The 15,616-nt window shown below is 39.0% G+C and overlaps 1 protein-coding gene across 3 annotated transcripts in view; it reads left to right on the top strand.

Annotated features, from left to right (window-relative positions):
* The window catches only part of pde4ba (phosphodiesterase 4B, cAMP-specific a), a 195,472-nt gene that overhangs the window by 125,843 nt on the left and 54,013 nt on the right, over positions 1-15,616 (top strand). For all 3 annotated transcript variants that reach the window (XM_030049071.1, XM_030049073.1, XM_030049072.1), the window contains 4 exons: positions 5,247-5,441; positions 6,347-6,383; positions 7,933-8,003; positions 11,220-11,272. In XM_030049071.1, coding sequence (XP_029904931.1) covers positions 5,247-5,441; positions 6,347-6,383; positions 7,933-8,003; positions 11,220-11,272 — 356 coding nt within the window. The remainder of the gene's footprint in view (positions 1-5,246; positions 5,442-6,346; positions 6,384-7,932; positions 8,004-11,219; positions 11,273-15,616) is intronic.

Raw genomic sequence — 15,616 nt, forward strand, 5'->3', positions numbered from 1 at the left:
ATCTGTCTATCTATACATATTACTATTTTTTTAGACCATGACTAAAACACATTAGTTATTATTTTATCCATGATAGTAGTTTTTTGGGGCTGGGGGTGTTTAGGACTAACTGGGGACCCAGCTAGACTCATACTTTGGTATCAGTCACACAGACAGTCACGAGGGAGCCATAAGACTGTCTGCACTAAAATGCTGTTTTAACTTAAAATCACATGTAATCCTGAAGTACTGGGAGTTTGATGGTGGCATTTTTCATCTGCTTTTCTTCTGCATTTGGCATCACAGCAGAATCTGAAGCATTTATTGGTCTTTTGTCTTGCAGTAGTGATACAGGTGACAGCACACTATATACCATATCACCATATCATATCAGTGATACTGATTTTTATCTTTCAATGATGTCAGTAATTGTTTGACTGGCTTTCTTTCATCTTTACTTTTAATTTGCTTCACAATGTACATTTTTTACAAATATCCATAGTCACAGTACTTCTTGTGGGCTGTATTGAATAGAGGTGCTGTTAGGGTGGATTGCATGCTCAGTTTTGCATCATGTCCCCTTAAATTCCCATGCCCTCAGATGAACTGCAACTCTCATTAAGAAAGTGCCATTAGAGCCACTTGGCAGATTTTCAAAAGTGTTAACTTCCTCCTAATCCTTTATAACCTGAGGTAATGCTGCCATAAGGTTATTCCTGTATATCCTTACTGCGACAGGCTCTTGGGATAAAATGTTTAGCTTATGCATTAAATAGATGTTGAGGTAAAAATAAAGTTTTGCAAGAACATTGTCTGAAATTCAAGGAATGTCGTTTTCACTCCCATCCAAAAGTGTATCTGGATATACTCTGTAAATCAGAAAACAAGAAGAAATAAAAATGATTTAAAATGTTTTAAGGCTTTAGTGTGATTAAACTACAAGGAATGAATTATATTTTCCCATAAATGCACTTTCCCTGTGCTTCATGTTTGTTTTACTGACCTTGACCAAATATAGTAGAGGGAAAATTACTTATTTTTTTGCACAGCTCATTATCCACTGGGAGCTCATATGCTGGGTTTTCAGCACACACTAATTGCTGAGCCCTTTGGTTTCTTCTGAAGACAGATGTCCAGATTCTTTTTTGTGCAGCTAGTTAAGGATCACTCCACTTACAGTTACAATATAATGGATTTGAACCTGGCGTATGAACTTGATTGCATGCTTCCCTCCTCCATTCTATTTCTCTTTCCACTGTAAGCTGTTTAAAACCAAAATGCTGTTTAAACAGTCTTGGCAGAAGTACAGACATTAGCTCTTGCTATCTTTATCAGGAGTCTGTTTGCACCCACATGAGCTGGCAGGGTTTCCTTGGACTGAAAGAGATATTTTATCTTTGTGAGGTTGACCTTTTGAGTTTTCTCAAGAGGGCTCTCATCTTTGGCAACAAAGTTGTTGCCAGGCTTTCCATCTTTTGTTTGAGATAAGAGAAATAGACTCTCTCTCTCTCTCTCTCTCTCTCTCTCTCTCTCTCTCTCTCTCTCTCTCTCTCTCTCTCTCTCTCTCTCTCTCTCTCTCTGTGTGTGTGTGTGTTGTGGTTGATTAGACGTGCCTGTGTTAGCTCCAGAGTTAGTTGTCTGGACACGTGATCATAACACACAGAGGATTATATGAGTGAAATGACCTCAGGGCCTCAAACGCAGTCAAGCATTCAGTGCATGGCAGACATGCAGAGATACATTAAAGGCACACATACACACATGCTCACACTTTTTACAACAATTTTAATGGTTGTTTATTGTATATGAGTGTATTACTGCACCTTGTGTATATATATAAACTAATGGATCATGTCATAACTCAGCATCCACATGCCTTATTTTAACAGGATATAGATCAGCTGTAAGAATTATGTTTTAGCTGAAGTTTTATAGTTTTCCACTTTCCATTCAGTCAGTTCTTTCTTTACCAGCCACTTTGACAAGAAATAAATGCCATTAATCTATGTTATCTGTGTGCAAGCTCTCTGCTGTTTTCTTTTGTATAGCCCACTGAGCCTTTAGCTCCAATTTTGTGCATTGATTGTTTTTCTTCATACTGAGGTTCCCTTCAGACTGGAAAAAAAAAAAAAAAACGACAATTCACATGTATCCATTCCTATACAATCTAGGAAACACAAGGAGTGGACAGTGACAGCACTTGCAAAGAGTACAAAGAACAAAATAATCCGCATGACAACATGCGCTTGTGGTTATCTGATGAGAGAAGATGAAACCTGAGGTGGAGCTGTCGCTAAATGAGACTATTTTTATGTTTAAAGAGAAATAAAGAAGTACACCTACCCTGTTTAATAAGAGATGTCAGTTATCTCAGAGCAGATAATGCTGTGCATTTATTTTAGACGGTTTTTAATATTTAAAGTGAAATTTTAAAAAAGGTAGGCTGTAAGAGCTTGATTTAAAACAGAAATGCATGTGTTTCAAAAAAAAAAAAAAAAAAAAATCCATATGGTAACCCAACATTATATGGCAGCAGATCAAATAGGCCGCAATTCAAATCTTTTATCATATGCATGTCTTTTATTTATTTTATTTTATTTATTTATTTATTTATTTTTGCAGATATTTTTATTGGCATTTCCCATTCCCTCTGTCCAAGATTCTTAAGCAGTGTTCCTGAATGTAAAAATAAAATAACAAAAAGACCATGAGAACAGGCATTACTTAGTGGGCCAATTAAGTGAATAGTCTAATAATAAGAAGAAAATAAATAATAAAAAAAGGTACATCAAAAATTGTTGTCTTAACAGTGGGTAACAAAGCTGGTACACAAGGAGATTTATATTACATTATCTGATCCCATCTTTCATATTTGACTCAGCAATTTATATTTGATGTGTTTGATGTGTCAAATGTTTGACACATCTAGTTATTTTCCAAAAAATATTGGGATTTCCCCCAAATTTTATAAAAGGTATCAGACCTTTCTTTGATAGCTAAAGTTAACTTCTGTAAGGCATTCTGAGAGGTTCAACCACTGAGTGATGGAGGGTTTCTCTGCTTTTCTTTTTCAAAACGCAGATATTGTATGTTTTGCTTGAAGAAGCTTTTTTTTTTTTTTTTTTTTTTTTAAATCTTTTTTATGTGTGTTGCTAAGGTTTGGAGTCTCAGAGACCAGGCCAAGAACACACAGTTTTGGACATTGTGGTTTGGCTTAGTTTGGCTGAAACTATTTGTGATAATGTGTCAAGCAGATCTTTCCAAAGTTCTTTGACCTCCGGCCGTCCCATAGTGTACCCTTTTCAGTGTTGCATCAGCTGTCTTGCATTGTTTTTTAAATGGTCAGAAAATGTCATGACTATGTTCATGTTGACATTAATCTTCTCCTTAACTCATGACAATGGTTTTACTGATTGCCAGATAGTCTATGTTAAAAAAAACAAACAAAGGAACGAACAGTCAAGTCTTCATACTGGACAGCCAAATCCGATTCAACCGACAAGATTCACAGTCGGGCACTGCCCTAGAACTGTAGCATAACAGTGACTCAGCCTACATGCTTAAATGTTTACTGTTATGAACATGTTGGTGTCTCTCCTTTGAAAAATACAGAAGCAGGAGCCTCTGGTTCACTATGAACACTGCGCACTGTAACATGTCACTCCCGCCTGGTCATGTCAAGTACTGCCTGTGTGTGTACGTGTATGTGTGTGTGCGTGTGTGCGTGTGTGCGTGTGTGTATGTGTATGATTCTGGTAGGCCTGGTTTGAGTGATTCTATCTTATCTCTTAAGGGGATGTTGATAGCACACATGGAAGAGCTGTGCTTCCCCTTTCCCTCATACTCTGTCATTAAAAGCGAAAAGAGTGCTTGGTAATCAAAGTTTTGTCTTGGGGAAATAGAAAGTCAGAAACATGGTATGTTATTCTTATGATTGTGGGAGCAGTGTGTCTAATGGAAAAAAAACAAATCTCTGGCTCAGTAGCTTTTGCCATGAGATGTATTACCAGGGCCCTTTTCTTTCTTTTTTTCTGAATACTACCCCTGTTATTAAAATTAGTTTCAATGTATATTTATTTCAGTAAGCTCATCAGGGCTTTTAATTAGATATGCATAACTAAGTCTCACCCAAACACCCACCTGCGTCCTCACAAGACATTACAGACCATGATCTTGATCTTCCTTCTTGTTCCGCAGTCCACAGTCCTACCGCAGCGTTGACGTCAACTTACATTATCACACAACATACAATGTGCTGCCTGCCATTTCCTGCCTTTTCTTATCTTTTATGCCTCACTCTCTCACAAACCGAAAAACTGTGAAATCTATTCATAAATCCCAAATATTATCAAAGTTCCATCTGTTTGTCAGATATTTGAAAACACTGAAAAGCCAGGTATTTACTAGGAAACAAGCCGGTAACAAAGCTACATACAAAGGCGCCGCTTGATTGAAAGTACTGAGGAAATACCTGATAAGCCCTTAATGAACTTACTTTGAAAGTAGACTGTAATGAAATTCCCATTTGCAAATTACCCTGAGACTTACAAAGCAAGCACTAAGTTATTACGTAAAAATCTACCAGGAAACCACGGGGCAAAATATCATTATTAGGAAAGCACCCAAATAAATTGGTAGTGAGTTCTAAGTTACTAACTGCAATTTACGTGAAACTGAGCTATTGTGCTATGTGTTACAGAAATGCATAGTAAGTACATTAAAACCTATAATCATAGACATTTCCCTTATAATGCCAAGTATTGTCTTACCCAGTGCTCAAAGTGCAGCTTCTCATGGTTTGAAATATAAAATGTCAACGGTCCTCTCACTTATTTCCTAGCAAGTACCTGGTAACTAACTTACTGACTGGCTTCTAAATACTTATCAGGACTAATCTGGAATTTATTTAGTACATAAAGTACAGCTTCAAGATGGCTTTCCAGTAAATACTTTTTGTTAAAAATTTCCAGTAATAACTTTGTAATTAGTGGACTGTGAAATAGTGATACCAAAAGTTTGTGTGCATGAGTTCTCTTGCATAATCCTCAAACAACCAGAATAATGTGTGTTCCTGGGTCACTAACTAGGTTGTGATGGGCCTTAATCTGCAATTTGAGTCTCTTACTAGGTTTTTTTTTTTTTAATTGCATTAATGAGAAATGAGACATCAAAAAAACGTTCCTTTTCCTCTCTGCTGCTCACCAAGAAAAGCAGCAAAGCCAGACAAATAATGTAATCTCCAAATTTGTGTGTATGTCTGCTTTCAGTTTTGATGTGGAAAATGGCCCCTCAGCCAGCTGCAGCCCTCTGGACCCCCAGGCGTCTCCGGGCTCTGGTCTGGTCCTCCACACCAACTTCCCTGGACACAACCAGCGTAGAGAGTCCTTCCTCTACCGCTCCGACAGCGACTACGACCTGTCGCCCAAGTCCATGTCCAGAAACTCTTCCATTGCCTCCGAACTGTAAGTAGAAGCACACAGAAGCTGACACAATGCACACACACATACACACATAATAGCATTTAACACACAGACATTTGTAGGCAAGCACTGCTACCACACATAGACACGCTTTCATGGTCAGGGACACATAAATATAGTTTTCTTACTGTAAATTTTTACCTCGTGCCACTCCAGTAAAGGGGAAGCTGTTTTTTTCTAAAAATTCATGTTATTCACTTCCTACTACAGTAAATGTGAAATACACAATTGCTATAAATGTAGGGAGAGGTAAACCCATCTAAATATATCTCAGGAAGTTCTTCAGTGTCTATACTTCAGCACCATGTGACTCCACATGTTGCATAGTGTGACGATGAATTGAAACCTGCAGCACAGTTAACTCAACCTTTCCCCTTGTGTCAGTTTACAAAAATAGTTTAATATTACAACTAATTGTCTTACAAAGTTACATCCCATCCCGGCAGAAGGCTCCTGTTCATGACGTCCATCCTTTTTTAGCATCCGTTTCTTCTAAGTGAATTAGTATGATGCTGGTCTTGTCATGAATAATGCTGTTTTGTCATTAGTTAATGTATTTTCTTCCGACCATGACCGAGTTGGCAAGCTCTCAATGTAAGCATTATTCAACAGGAAATACTAATCATTTTGTGTACAATGAACAGCGTGTACCTGCTTCTTGTAAATCTATATACCTTACTGTAAATATATCTCTTTGTCTCTTGTTGCTGTCTTTCTCATGTGAGTGTGTGTATTTGTGCTAGAAGATGTGTGTGTATATGTTTGTGTGTACGTGTGTGTTCCATGCCACAAAAGACCAAAGTGTCACATACCGTGGGTGTATAGGAGCTTCCTTTGTTTGCTCGTAATAAATACTTTGATGTTTGTTGTGTTTGTTTCATTGACAGACATGGTGACGACCTGATCGTAACGCCTTTTGCTCAGGTAAATATCTCACTGTCTTTGACCTACAATACAGAATTTAATCATAATCAGATTTCTGTATGAAAGTAGTCATTGCAACATGCACTACAACCAAATACCGTATGATCTGATATAAGACGGACCCCCGATTTTAAGATGACCCCTCTTTTCAATGACCCTTTTTTTGGGAAGTATAACTTTTTATATGGACATTCTGCGACACCAGCCATGCTAGCTTTAAAGTCAGTTCGGGGGTATGTGAGCTCTGTGGCCACTTCAAGTGCTTTTTGCTGCATCACAGCCCTCGTACGGTCAGTCCTTCACTACGTTTCTCATATCACAAAAGTCGCACACCCTCCTGTCGTCTTGTTGAATAGCGACCAGTTTTTTGGACCACGAAAAGTCCTTCTCTGGGCTGTGGGCATTTTTTTTTTTTTTGTAGCTCTTCTTTCTGAGACCGCCACCGTCTCACATTGCCACTCAGGGCCAGGGTTAGGGATGTTTATTTACCTTGACAGTTTCGGAGGTAACTTCAAGAGAGCGTCCAACTGACAGCCGAGCGGCATGTCAGCTGACTGCTACATTCAACCGGTGGCGGTGCACACAGTGCGGTGCTGCGGCCGGCCCACCTGATGCCGGCAGGTGCCTCGTTCCGGCACTCGCGCCCACCCGGTCAGGTCTGCTGGATCTGACAGGTGTGGGGCGCACACAGACTGCCATATATACCTTTCATCATAAATCAACTTTTGTTTATACGCAGTTGCAGCAGCACCATGGACAGCTACACAGACAACATGGTTGATTATGATTGCGCAACGCGGCCATTCGCCGGTAATCGAGCCGCGCATTAAGCGATTTTGCGGAGGCAGGAGGAAAATTGCATGATTTACGTTGTATCCACGTTCGCGCGCTGCGTGCGTGACCGTGCATGTGCTCGTGCATGAACGCCCATACCGTGCTGGAGCACACCCCTTCCAACCGTGCCAGAGCGGGCGAAGTGTGCTGTATTCAAGCACGGAACATATGCAAGTACAACACATGTGTATTTGCTTAGACCCCCAATATTAGACGAGGGCGTTTTTTCAGGGCATTTTCAATGGGAAAATATCGTCTTATATTCAGATCAATACGGTAATTGAAATGTCAAAACTATACCATAACAGCTCTGCGCTAAACAATGGCACTGGAATTGCACATACACCCCGGGTAATCACCCTGATATATTAAACATAATCAGATATGATAGCAAAGACTTTAATTAGGCTAATTAGTGCATTAATTAGCAAATATTATCATGTCAACCTGCTTGTCTTCACAGAACACATGGACATTCATCTGAACTCTGTGTTTAAAAGCATGAAGGAACTATAGTAGTTTCAGTTTTTTTCATTAATCTGCAATTTTATTCAGCAAGACATGCACTGTCAGACACACAAACAAGGAAAAAATTCCCATGAAATCCCCCTTGGGGGAAAAAAATGGTTGGGGCCTTGGGAACTATGTCACTTTAACTCTCTTTCTCATCCGTCTATCACTCTTTCTTTGCTCTCTCTCTATCTTGTTTTTCTAGGTTCTGGCAAGCCTTCGAAGTGTAAGGAACAACTTCACTGTCCTAACCAATGTCCAGTGTGCCTCTAACAAGTAAGGTTCAGTGCCTGAAGAAGTTTTTTTTTTTTTTTTTTTTTTTTTGGTGTGCATTTTATTGTTACACATATTATATATTAATCCTTTATAATGTCTGTAAAATAAGATGAGTTGTATTTACCCGTTTGAAGTTCACATATGGGCTCTGTTCTCTACAAAATCAGGAAATTTAGGGTGGACGCGTAAAAGTATCAACATAACTAATTTATAATATGCATTTATAAGTTATTACAAATTACAAAGTATATCATAACTGCATCAGGAGAATGTTCAGGTTGTGAAACTGTTTAAGAAATATATTCACTACTGGGTCCTGCGTTTGTTTATAGCACATCTTAAAACACATCAGAAGAATTAGTGTTGCTCTATTTGCATTTAGTATGGTTTCATAAATAGATAGATAGATGGATAGATGGATGTACTTATTGATCTGCAAATTTGGAAATTCTTATGTTACAGCATCAGGTTATCAGCAATAGAAGAGATAAGATAAGATAAGATAGCCTTTATTGTCATTGTACAGTCACTATACACTATATAATAACGAAAACACAGTGCCACAACTGAGGATGCATTTGTGTAAAAAAAACACAAAGACAAGAATAAACAAATGTTACAACAAAACAGGCACAACAGATGTCATAAATATATTTTTAAAAAAACATGACGTGATGCTCAACTGGTGTCATAAATAACAATAAATAGTAAACACAAAGAGGGTAAGGCAGTATGTTATTGCACTTGTTCATAAGGTATTATTCCACATATTAGTCAGTCCAATATTGCACATGTTATTAGGTGTAAAAGTAACTGACTGTGTGACATTTTTTGTGAGGCATATATATCATTAGGAAAAAATAACAACTAATAACAAAATAAATGAAGTAGCTCAATCCAAAGAATATAAGAGAAATCCAATGTATACCCTATAAGAGTAATAAAAATAAGTAAGTCAGTATTAAAATGTATCTATAGAATATCTATACACCTGCCACCATTAAACCTTTGCGTAGACTAAATGTATCATGAAATAACTAATATGACGTGACTCTTTTCAGAATATAAGATAGACTGTAATTTTGCCTCCCATTAGTTTTGGATTGAGGTGAAAACAGCTGGAAAATCAGTGACGTGTTCAGTCACAGGGAACATTAAACAAAAAAGGCTGATTACCACTCAGGTCAATGGCAGCTATTCGTTTCCTTTGGCCTGCAGTTCCATGCTTTCACTGCCAGGAGGCAGTGTTGAGCTTTATACGGGCTGGTTGAGACACTGCAGCCTTTTCAGGCTCCTCTTGCACATAAAACACATCCCAGCTCACGCCATGTACACACACTCCACACACTCCACACACTGTAGATTTCCATCAAAATCTTTTTATGATGGAATGTAACAGTAGAGTGATGCCAAAACTGGATTATCGTTTATAAGCCATCATTTCTATTTTATTTCATGAGAAACTGAAAAAAATAAAATAAAATAAAATAAACAAAATGTTTCCTTTTATGTGCAAAGCAATTAAAATGCTTTTTTGTGGAATTCCTCTGTTGTGGTGAGCTTCACAAACACTGCATAAACACACACGCCCCTAACTACGCACACAGCTGAAATGTCTCATTGGTATGCATTCGAGACAACTGTCATCCAACCCACATTTATCTTGGATTAGTTCTTCAATGGTTGCTACATCCTATTTTTCTCAGATATAATGACGTAAAATTGAAAGGCATGTAATAAATCAAACTGTGTTTTCACAGATGGCACGTTGCTACATCATTCCTTCCCTCTCTAATGTTTAAAAAGGAAAACTGAATTACACAAACTGAATAATCAGTAATCATGTTGGCATGTCTTCAGAGACATATATGCAGTCAGATTGAAAGCATATATTTACGTTCCAGTGTGGCATGTTGTGAATCTGCAGCGAGACAACATCCACAGTATGGCTGCTATGCTGTGCATTTGTAGAGAGAAAACTGTGTCAAATAGGATTTTGCGGATACTTTTCGCAGTTACTAAATACTGATACTTTCTCAATACTTGTTCAAATAACTGCCCTGCAGTTGCTCCAGATAATTTATGTTTAGTGAGTGCCAAATCTTAAAGTCATCATTTCTAAGAAAATTTATCAACAGCTTGAACTTTGACATCATTTCCTGCAACAGTTTATTGCTCAAAGGTTTCTTAGAATATCGATGTGCCCCAGCTTTCATACGTATAAGTAACTGTAAATTATCCAGTCATAACAACTTCATTATTTGCATTACAGTGTCTGCCCATGCAATATAATACCATGTTGAAAACCTTGCAGAGAGAAAATCATAAAGAAATAAAATCAAACATATTTAGTAGTAGTGATCTGAAAACAACCTTCAAACCCCGGAGGTTCTTTTCATTTTCATAATTTTCACAATGGAGGTGAGATTGCAGATTTATGGTGAACCTGAATTATGTATGTAGAGGCATCCTCCCTCTATTCTTAACCACAAGTGTCTGTGTGTATATATATATATGTGTGTGTGTGTGTGTGTGTGTGTGTGTCAGTCGCCAACACACCTAAAAGCACTCTTCTCTTCTCCAAGGACTGTATTGAATACTCGGTTTGCTCTATTGAATACCCAAAGCTTGCTTGACCTAGATTCAGCTCTGTCATCCACATATATGCACAAGCAGAAATATTTTATATATGCATACACACACACACACACACACACACACACACACACACACACTGTACACTAGCATATTCTGATGCCATAATATGCATTCAAGCCGGAGTTTGCTTACATATGAGATCAGGCAGATGTGCTTTGAGAGGCTGTTGAAAGGAGATGTGCTCCGTTTATCTGCACGGCTCTGTCAATGCGGTCAGCTGCTCTCTTAGACCGCTCTCACTCTCGCACACTCATACTCATACTCACACACACACACACACACACACACACACACACACACACACACACTGATTTTGCGTAGTCCCTTCAACATGTCACTCTTAAATAGATAACCTTTTCACTTGAGTTGTATTATTGAATGCATGAAAATGTGTGTGGGGGTATTCTTCACTTTGTAACATCTCTCTCTCTCTCTCTCCCTCTCTCCGCTCTCTCTCTCCTCTCTCCTCTCTCTCTCTCTCTCTCTCTCTCCTCTCTCTCCTCGCTCTCTCTCTCTCCTCTCTCTCTCTCTCTCTCTCTCACTCTCTCTCTCTCTCAGGAGGTCTCCTGCAGCCACTACTCAGCCTCCCATCACTAGAGTTTGTCTCCCAGGTAAGAATCACAATGCAGTACCCTGCTGTTTTGTATGTGTGTGTGTGTGTGTGTGTGTGTGTGTGTGTGTGTGTATGGGTAGGTGTGTGTAGAAGAACGGTCCCTTTTTACACTTACCTTACACTTTTTTAGTCTGGCTGAAACTTTCATCTGCCACTGTCTCTCTCAGTTTTCTCACTCTTTCAACCTACTGACAACTTTCTTCTCTCCTCGGCCTCATGCTTGTCTCGTCTCTCGTTTTTTTTTTTTTTTGTTTTTTTTCTCATGGACTTTGGTGTACGTGACCAGTTTCACTTTTTTTAGTCATCTGTCTACACTTTTGACATTCTTTTCCAAACTATTTGTCATCGGGCTCATTAACCTTGTTCAAACACAAGCACATTAGCTGTGCCAGCGTAATGCCACCCCAGCATGCCTACCCTCCAGCTCCCTCATCTCACAGTCGCACACACACACACACACACACACACACACACACACACACACAGTTTGGTCCGCTGAGCACCTTGCTAACGGATAACAACCTCTTTTTATTCCATCTGAGAGTGTGTGTGTGTGTATGTTTGTGAATGTGTGTGTTGGAGATACAGTGTGTGAGTGTGCATGTGTGCAAACTGCATGCATACTGTCAATGTACATACGTTCCTGTTTCAAAACGTATTAATCATTATATATTATCTCTGCAAATGATCATTGTGCATTTCTTACATACAGTGTGTGTGTGTGTGTGTCTGAGGAGTTACTGTAGACTAAAGGATGCTAAAAATAATAATGATAATAATACTACCAATAACAGGAATAATAAGAATAAGAATAACGATGATAATAATGAAGTCCTTGTCATATCTAGCCGTAAAAGCTCATTGTTTAGACACTTTCAAAGTTGTTATCATTAAGTTCATTCTTCCAGTGCAGATGATAAAGCAGTCATTCACAAACTTTTGGCACTCTGGGCTGCCTTGTTTGTTTTCTCAATCCTCTCTATTCATTCAGCTTCAACACATGGCTGATGTCTCTGGATTACTGGCAATAGCAAAATACCATAATATGATGATTCAATTAAGATGTTTTTTTCCCCACAAGTGCCTCCTAAGGGTGGATAAACACTGAGGTTTTTTTTTTTATTTATTTTATTTTTTACTGTCTTTACTTCTTTATTGCATATTCCTTGAACAATTTCAACACCAGGTCAGTGTTCTCGATGAATACCAAGATTTTAAAACTTTATGACACTTTATAATAATAGTAACCATCTAAATACAGTTTTTGATATAACAACGTATGATATAAGACGTGATGAATGTCATACCTCCTAGCAGTCTGTTTCAAGGCACACTGTAGGAGCAATAACTATTAAAGCACAATGGCTGGCTTTCCTTTTCACAGGCAGCCTTGACTGAGGACCTAAGGCGGCACTTATATGGAGATAGAGGCTCTAATCATGTGAGATTAGTCAGTAACCGCAGGATTTTAAATTTAATTCTCAACTCAGCTGGAAGCCTCTGTCGCGACACTAAGATTGGAGCGGGATGGTCATGCCTCTGTAGCTCTGACTCAAGGCTCGCAAGTTGTATTCTGCATTCACTGCAGGGCCAAGATCGTCTCTATGCGTGAGAAAAACAACACAGTGCAGCATGAACAAATTCAAGGCCATGTGTTATTTAGTAGGGCAATAAGTCATCAGTGATTTGTGCATGTGGCACGTTTGAACACCGACTATAAGATGGTAAACGGTGTGATGTGTTCTGTATGAGCTGCATTGTATGTTTTAATCTGAGTTGAGCCCCGAAAGCACGCACAGAAACTGACACGCTGTCATTGATGTGTGCCCGTTGTGTAAAGAAAGAGAAATGAGAAAGACTGAAATTGCGACTGCTGAGTGTTTGCAGTAAAACATGAAGTCGAATGAGTTAATCTTGGTTTGGGTGTATCATTTCTTACATGTTTTTGGGTTCATGCTGATAATAAGGGAACAAAGCCATGTAGGCTCATTTGTTTAGCTTCTGCTGTGTGTGTGTGCTTTTGTGTGTGGGCACGTGTATTGGTGTGCTGCAACCTGAGTACTAGCGCGTGTATATTTATGAGAATACTTTGATCTCTGATGACATTTACACATTAGTCTGCGTGTTTGTGTAATTTCGGATTGACATGGTAGCGTATGTGTGACAGGTGCCTGGGTATTCGTGAGTGTATGTCATGGTATATGCGTATAGTGTGTGTGTGTGTGCGTGTGTGTGTGTGTGTGTGTGTGTGTGTGTGTGCACGCTGTGGGGAGGTGTTCCTGTGGCTGTGATTGACGTCAGCATGCCTGCATGTGGCTTCTGTTGACTTCCTGTCAAAGCAGATGGACTGAGTTTCACTTCCTGCTTCAGAACCGCAGCTCATCAGGTGCTTTGTGTGTGTGGTGTGTGTGTGTGTGTGTGTGTGTATGAGAGAGAGAGAGAGCGAGAGAGAGAGAGGGTTGGGAAAATGTGTGTGTGTGTGTGTTTGTGTGTGTGTCTGGTAAGCCAGGGCTATGACGAATATTGTGACCTTTCTGTGTCGGGGCAAACAGCGTCGTTATTCAATAATAATATGTTAACATCACTGAAAGACACAATATTGTTTATAGCAGGGATCATAACTGTGAATGATTCATTTTTTGATAAATAATCATTAGTAATGTGGATATGATGAACAAGCAGGTGGAGGCAAATAACAAAACAGCTGGAACAGTTTAATAAGTTCAGGGAATTGCATCCCTTGTTATGCAGTCTCTAAAACCAGGAAAAGACAACACCTGTGCCTCATCATGACATTGGAATGTCTAAAATGTAAATATATCACAGTATGAATATAATGTCACGATATAATGTCACCTAGCCCTGGTCAAAACATCATATGGGAGAATTGCTCAACAGGAATTAAAAACAGTCACAGTCAAATGTTTTGACCTGTCGTGAACACGTCTTCTGTTAATAAGCAACAACAAATAAAAGGGAAGTTCATCATTTAGGGCTTTATTATGGAGGAAGATTAACAAACAAACAAACAAACAAACAAACAAACAAACAAATAAATAAATAAATAAAAATATAAGAATAAATAAAGTTTAAAAAATTGAGTTGTTCTGATATTAATCTAAGAAATCTGAGTATAATCTCAGAGTCAGAATCCTGACTTCTGAGAGAGAATTCTGAGATTAGAGTTCTGTCTTTTTTTTCTCAGAATTCTGAGATTAAAAGAGAACCCTGACTGTAATCTCAGTATACAGCATCATACAGTGATGAGTGCCAAGTGGGTTACCTTTTATGATTTGAATGATAGACATGTCAAACAGAATTTCTTCTCACTTCTAATAGTTACAAAGTAATTAGTTAAACTTGTAAACTGTTATAATCGTTATACACGATACAGTACAATATGATTTGATATGATACAATCCAGACACTGCAAAACAATACGATATGATATTATTTGATATTATAGGACAGGATATGCCTTCAGTGTGTGCTGAATGCATATCACATGGGACACCGTTTACTGTAGGCGCAGCATTGCAAAAGTGAAACTATGAATGACAAAAAACGAAATCACTGAACACACTCCAGGAGACAAAAATCTCTCCTCTCCTAGACTTAAAAAAATTAATTTTCCTCATTTCCTGACACACTTTCTCATTCAGCGATGCAGAAACGAATGACTTTACAGGGGCAAACGCTCGTAACACCCTGTGTGAAACGCGTAGTTTGGTTGTGTACAGTACACCACTCACCCACCGCACAATCTTTCTTTTAATGTGTCTCTCCTCCCTGCAGCCCACCCCCCACCCACCCAGGCTGATCTTGCGGTGACAGTGAGATACGGCCTGCAAGAGAGAAAAGTGGAGACAGATCATTCACCCCACATTTCTCACCTCCTCTGACTCTGTCTCTGTCCCTTTATCCTGTCTGTCTGCGTTAACCCCCAACTCATTTTCAGCCTCTGTCTGCACTACTAAGTCTTTCTTTTCTCTTTCTCTGTCTCTCTCTCTTTCTCTGTCTCTCTCTCTTTCGTTGCTGGAGAAGGAGGACAGGAAGTGTAAGGCAGGAAGAGAAGATCAGATTGTTCCTGTTTTGCTGTCTCTAACTGTCGTAACTTGACGGAAGCCAGGAGCAACTGTGTAGATGAGGTGTGAGTGAGTGTGTGTGTGTGTGTGTGTGGTGTGTGTGAGTGTGTGTGCGTGTGTCAGCCCACAGGAGAAAAATAGGATGCAGAGAGACAAAGGCCTATTGTCTGTGCCCACACACTGCACAAACATGTACGTGCTGACACAATGATATAATACGAACCTGTTTTACCCTCAAGTCTCAGGGCAACTGCAGT

Source organism: Myripristis murdjan, chromosome 4, assembly GCF_902150065.1.
Source record: "Myripristis murdjan chromosome 4, fMyrMur1.1, whole genome shotgun sequence".
Taxonomy (NCBI): domain Eukaryota; kingdom Metazoa; phylum Chordata; class Actinopteri; order Holocentriformes; family Holocentridae; genus Myripristis; species Myripristis murdjan.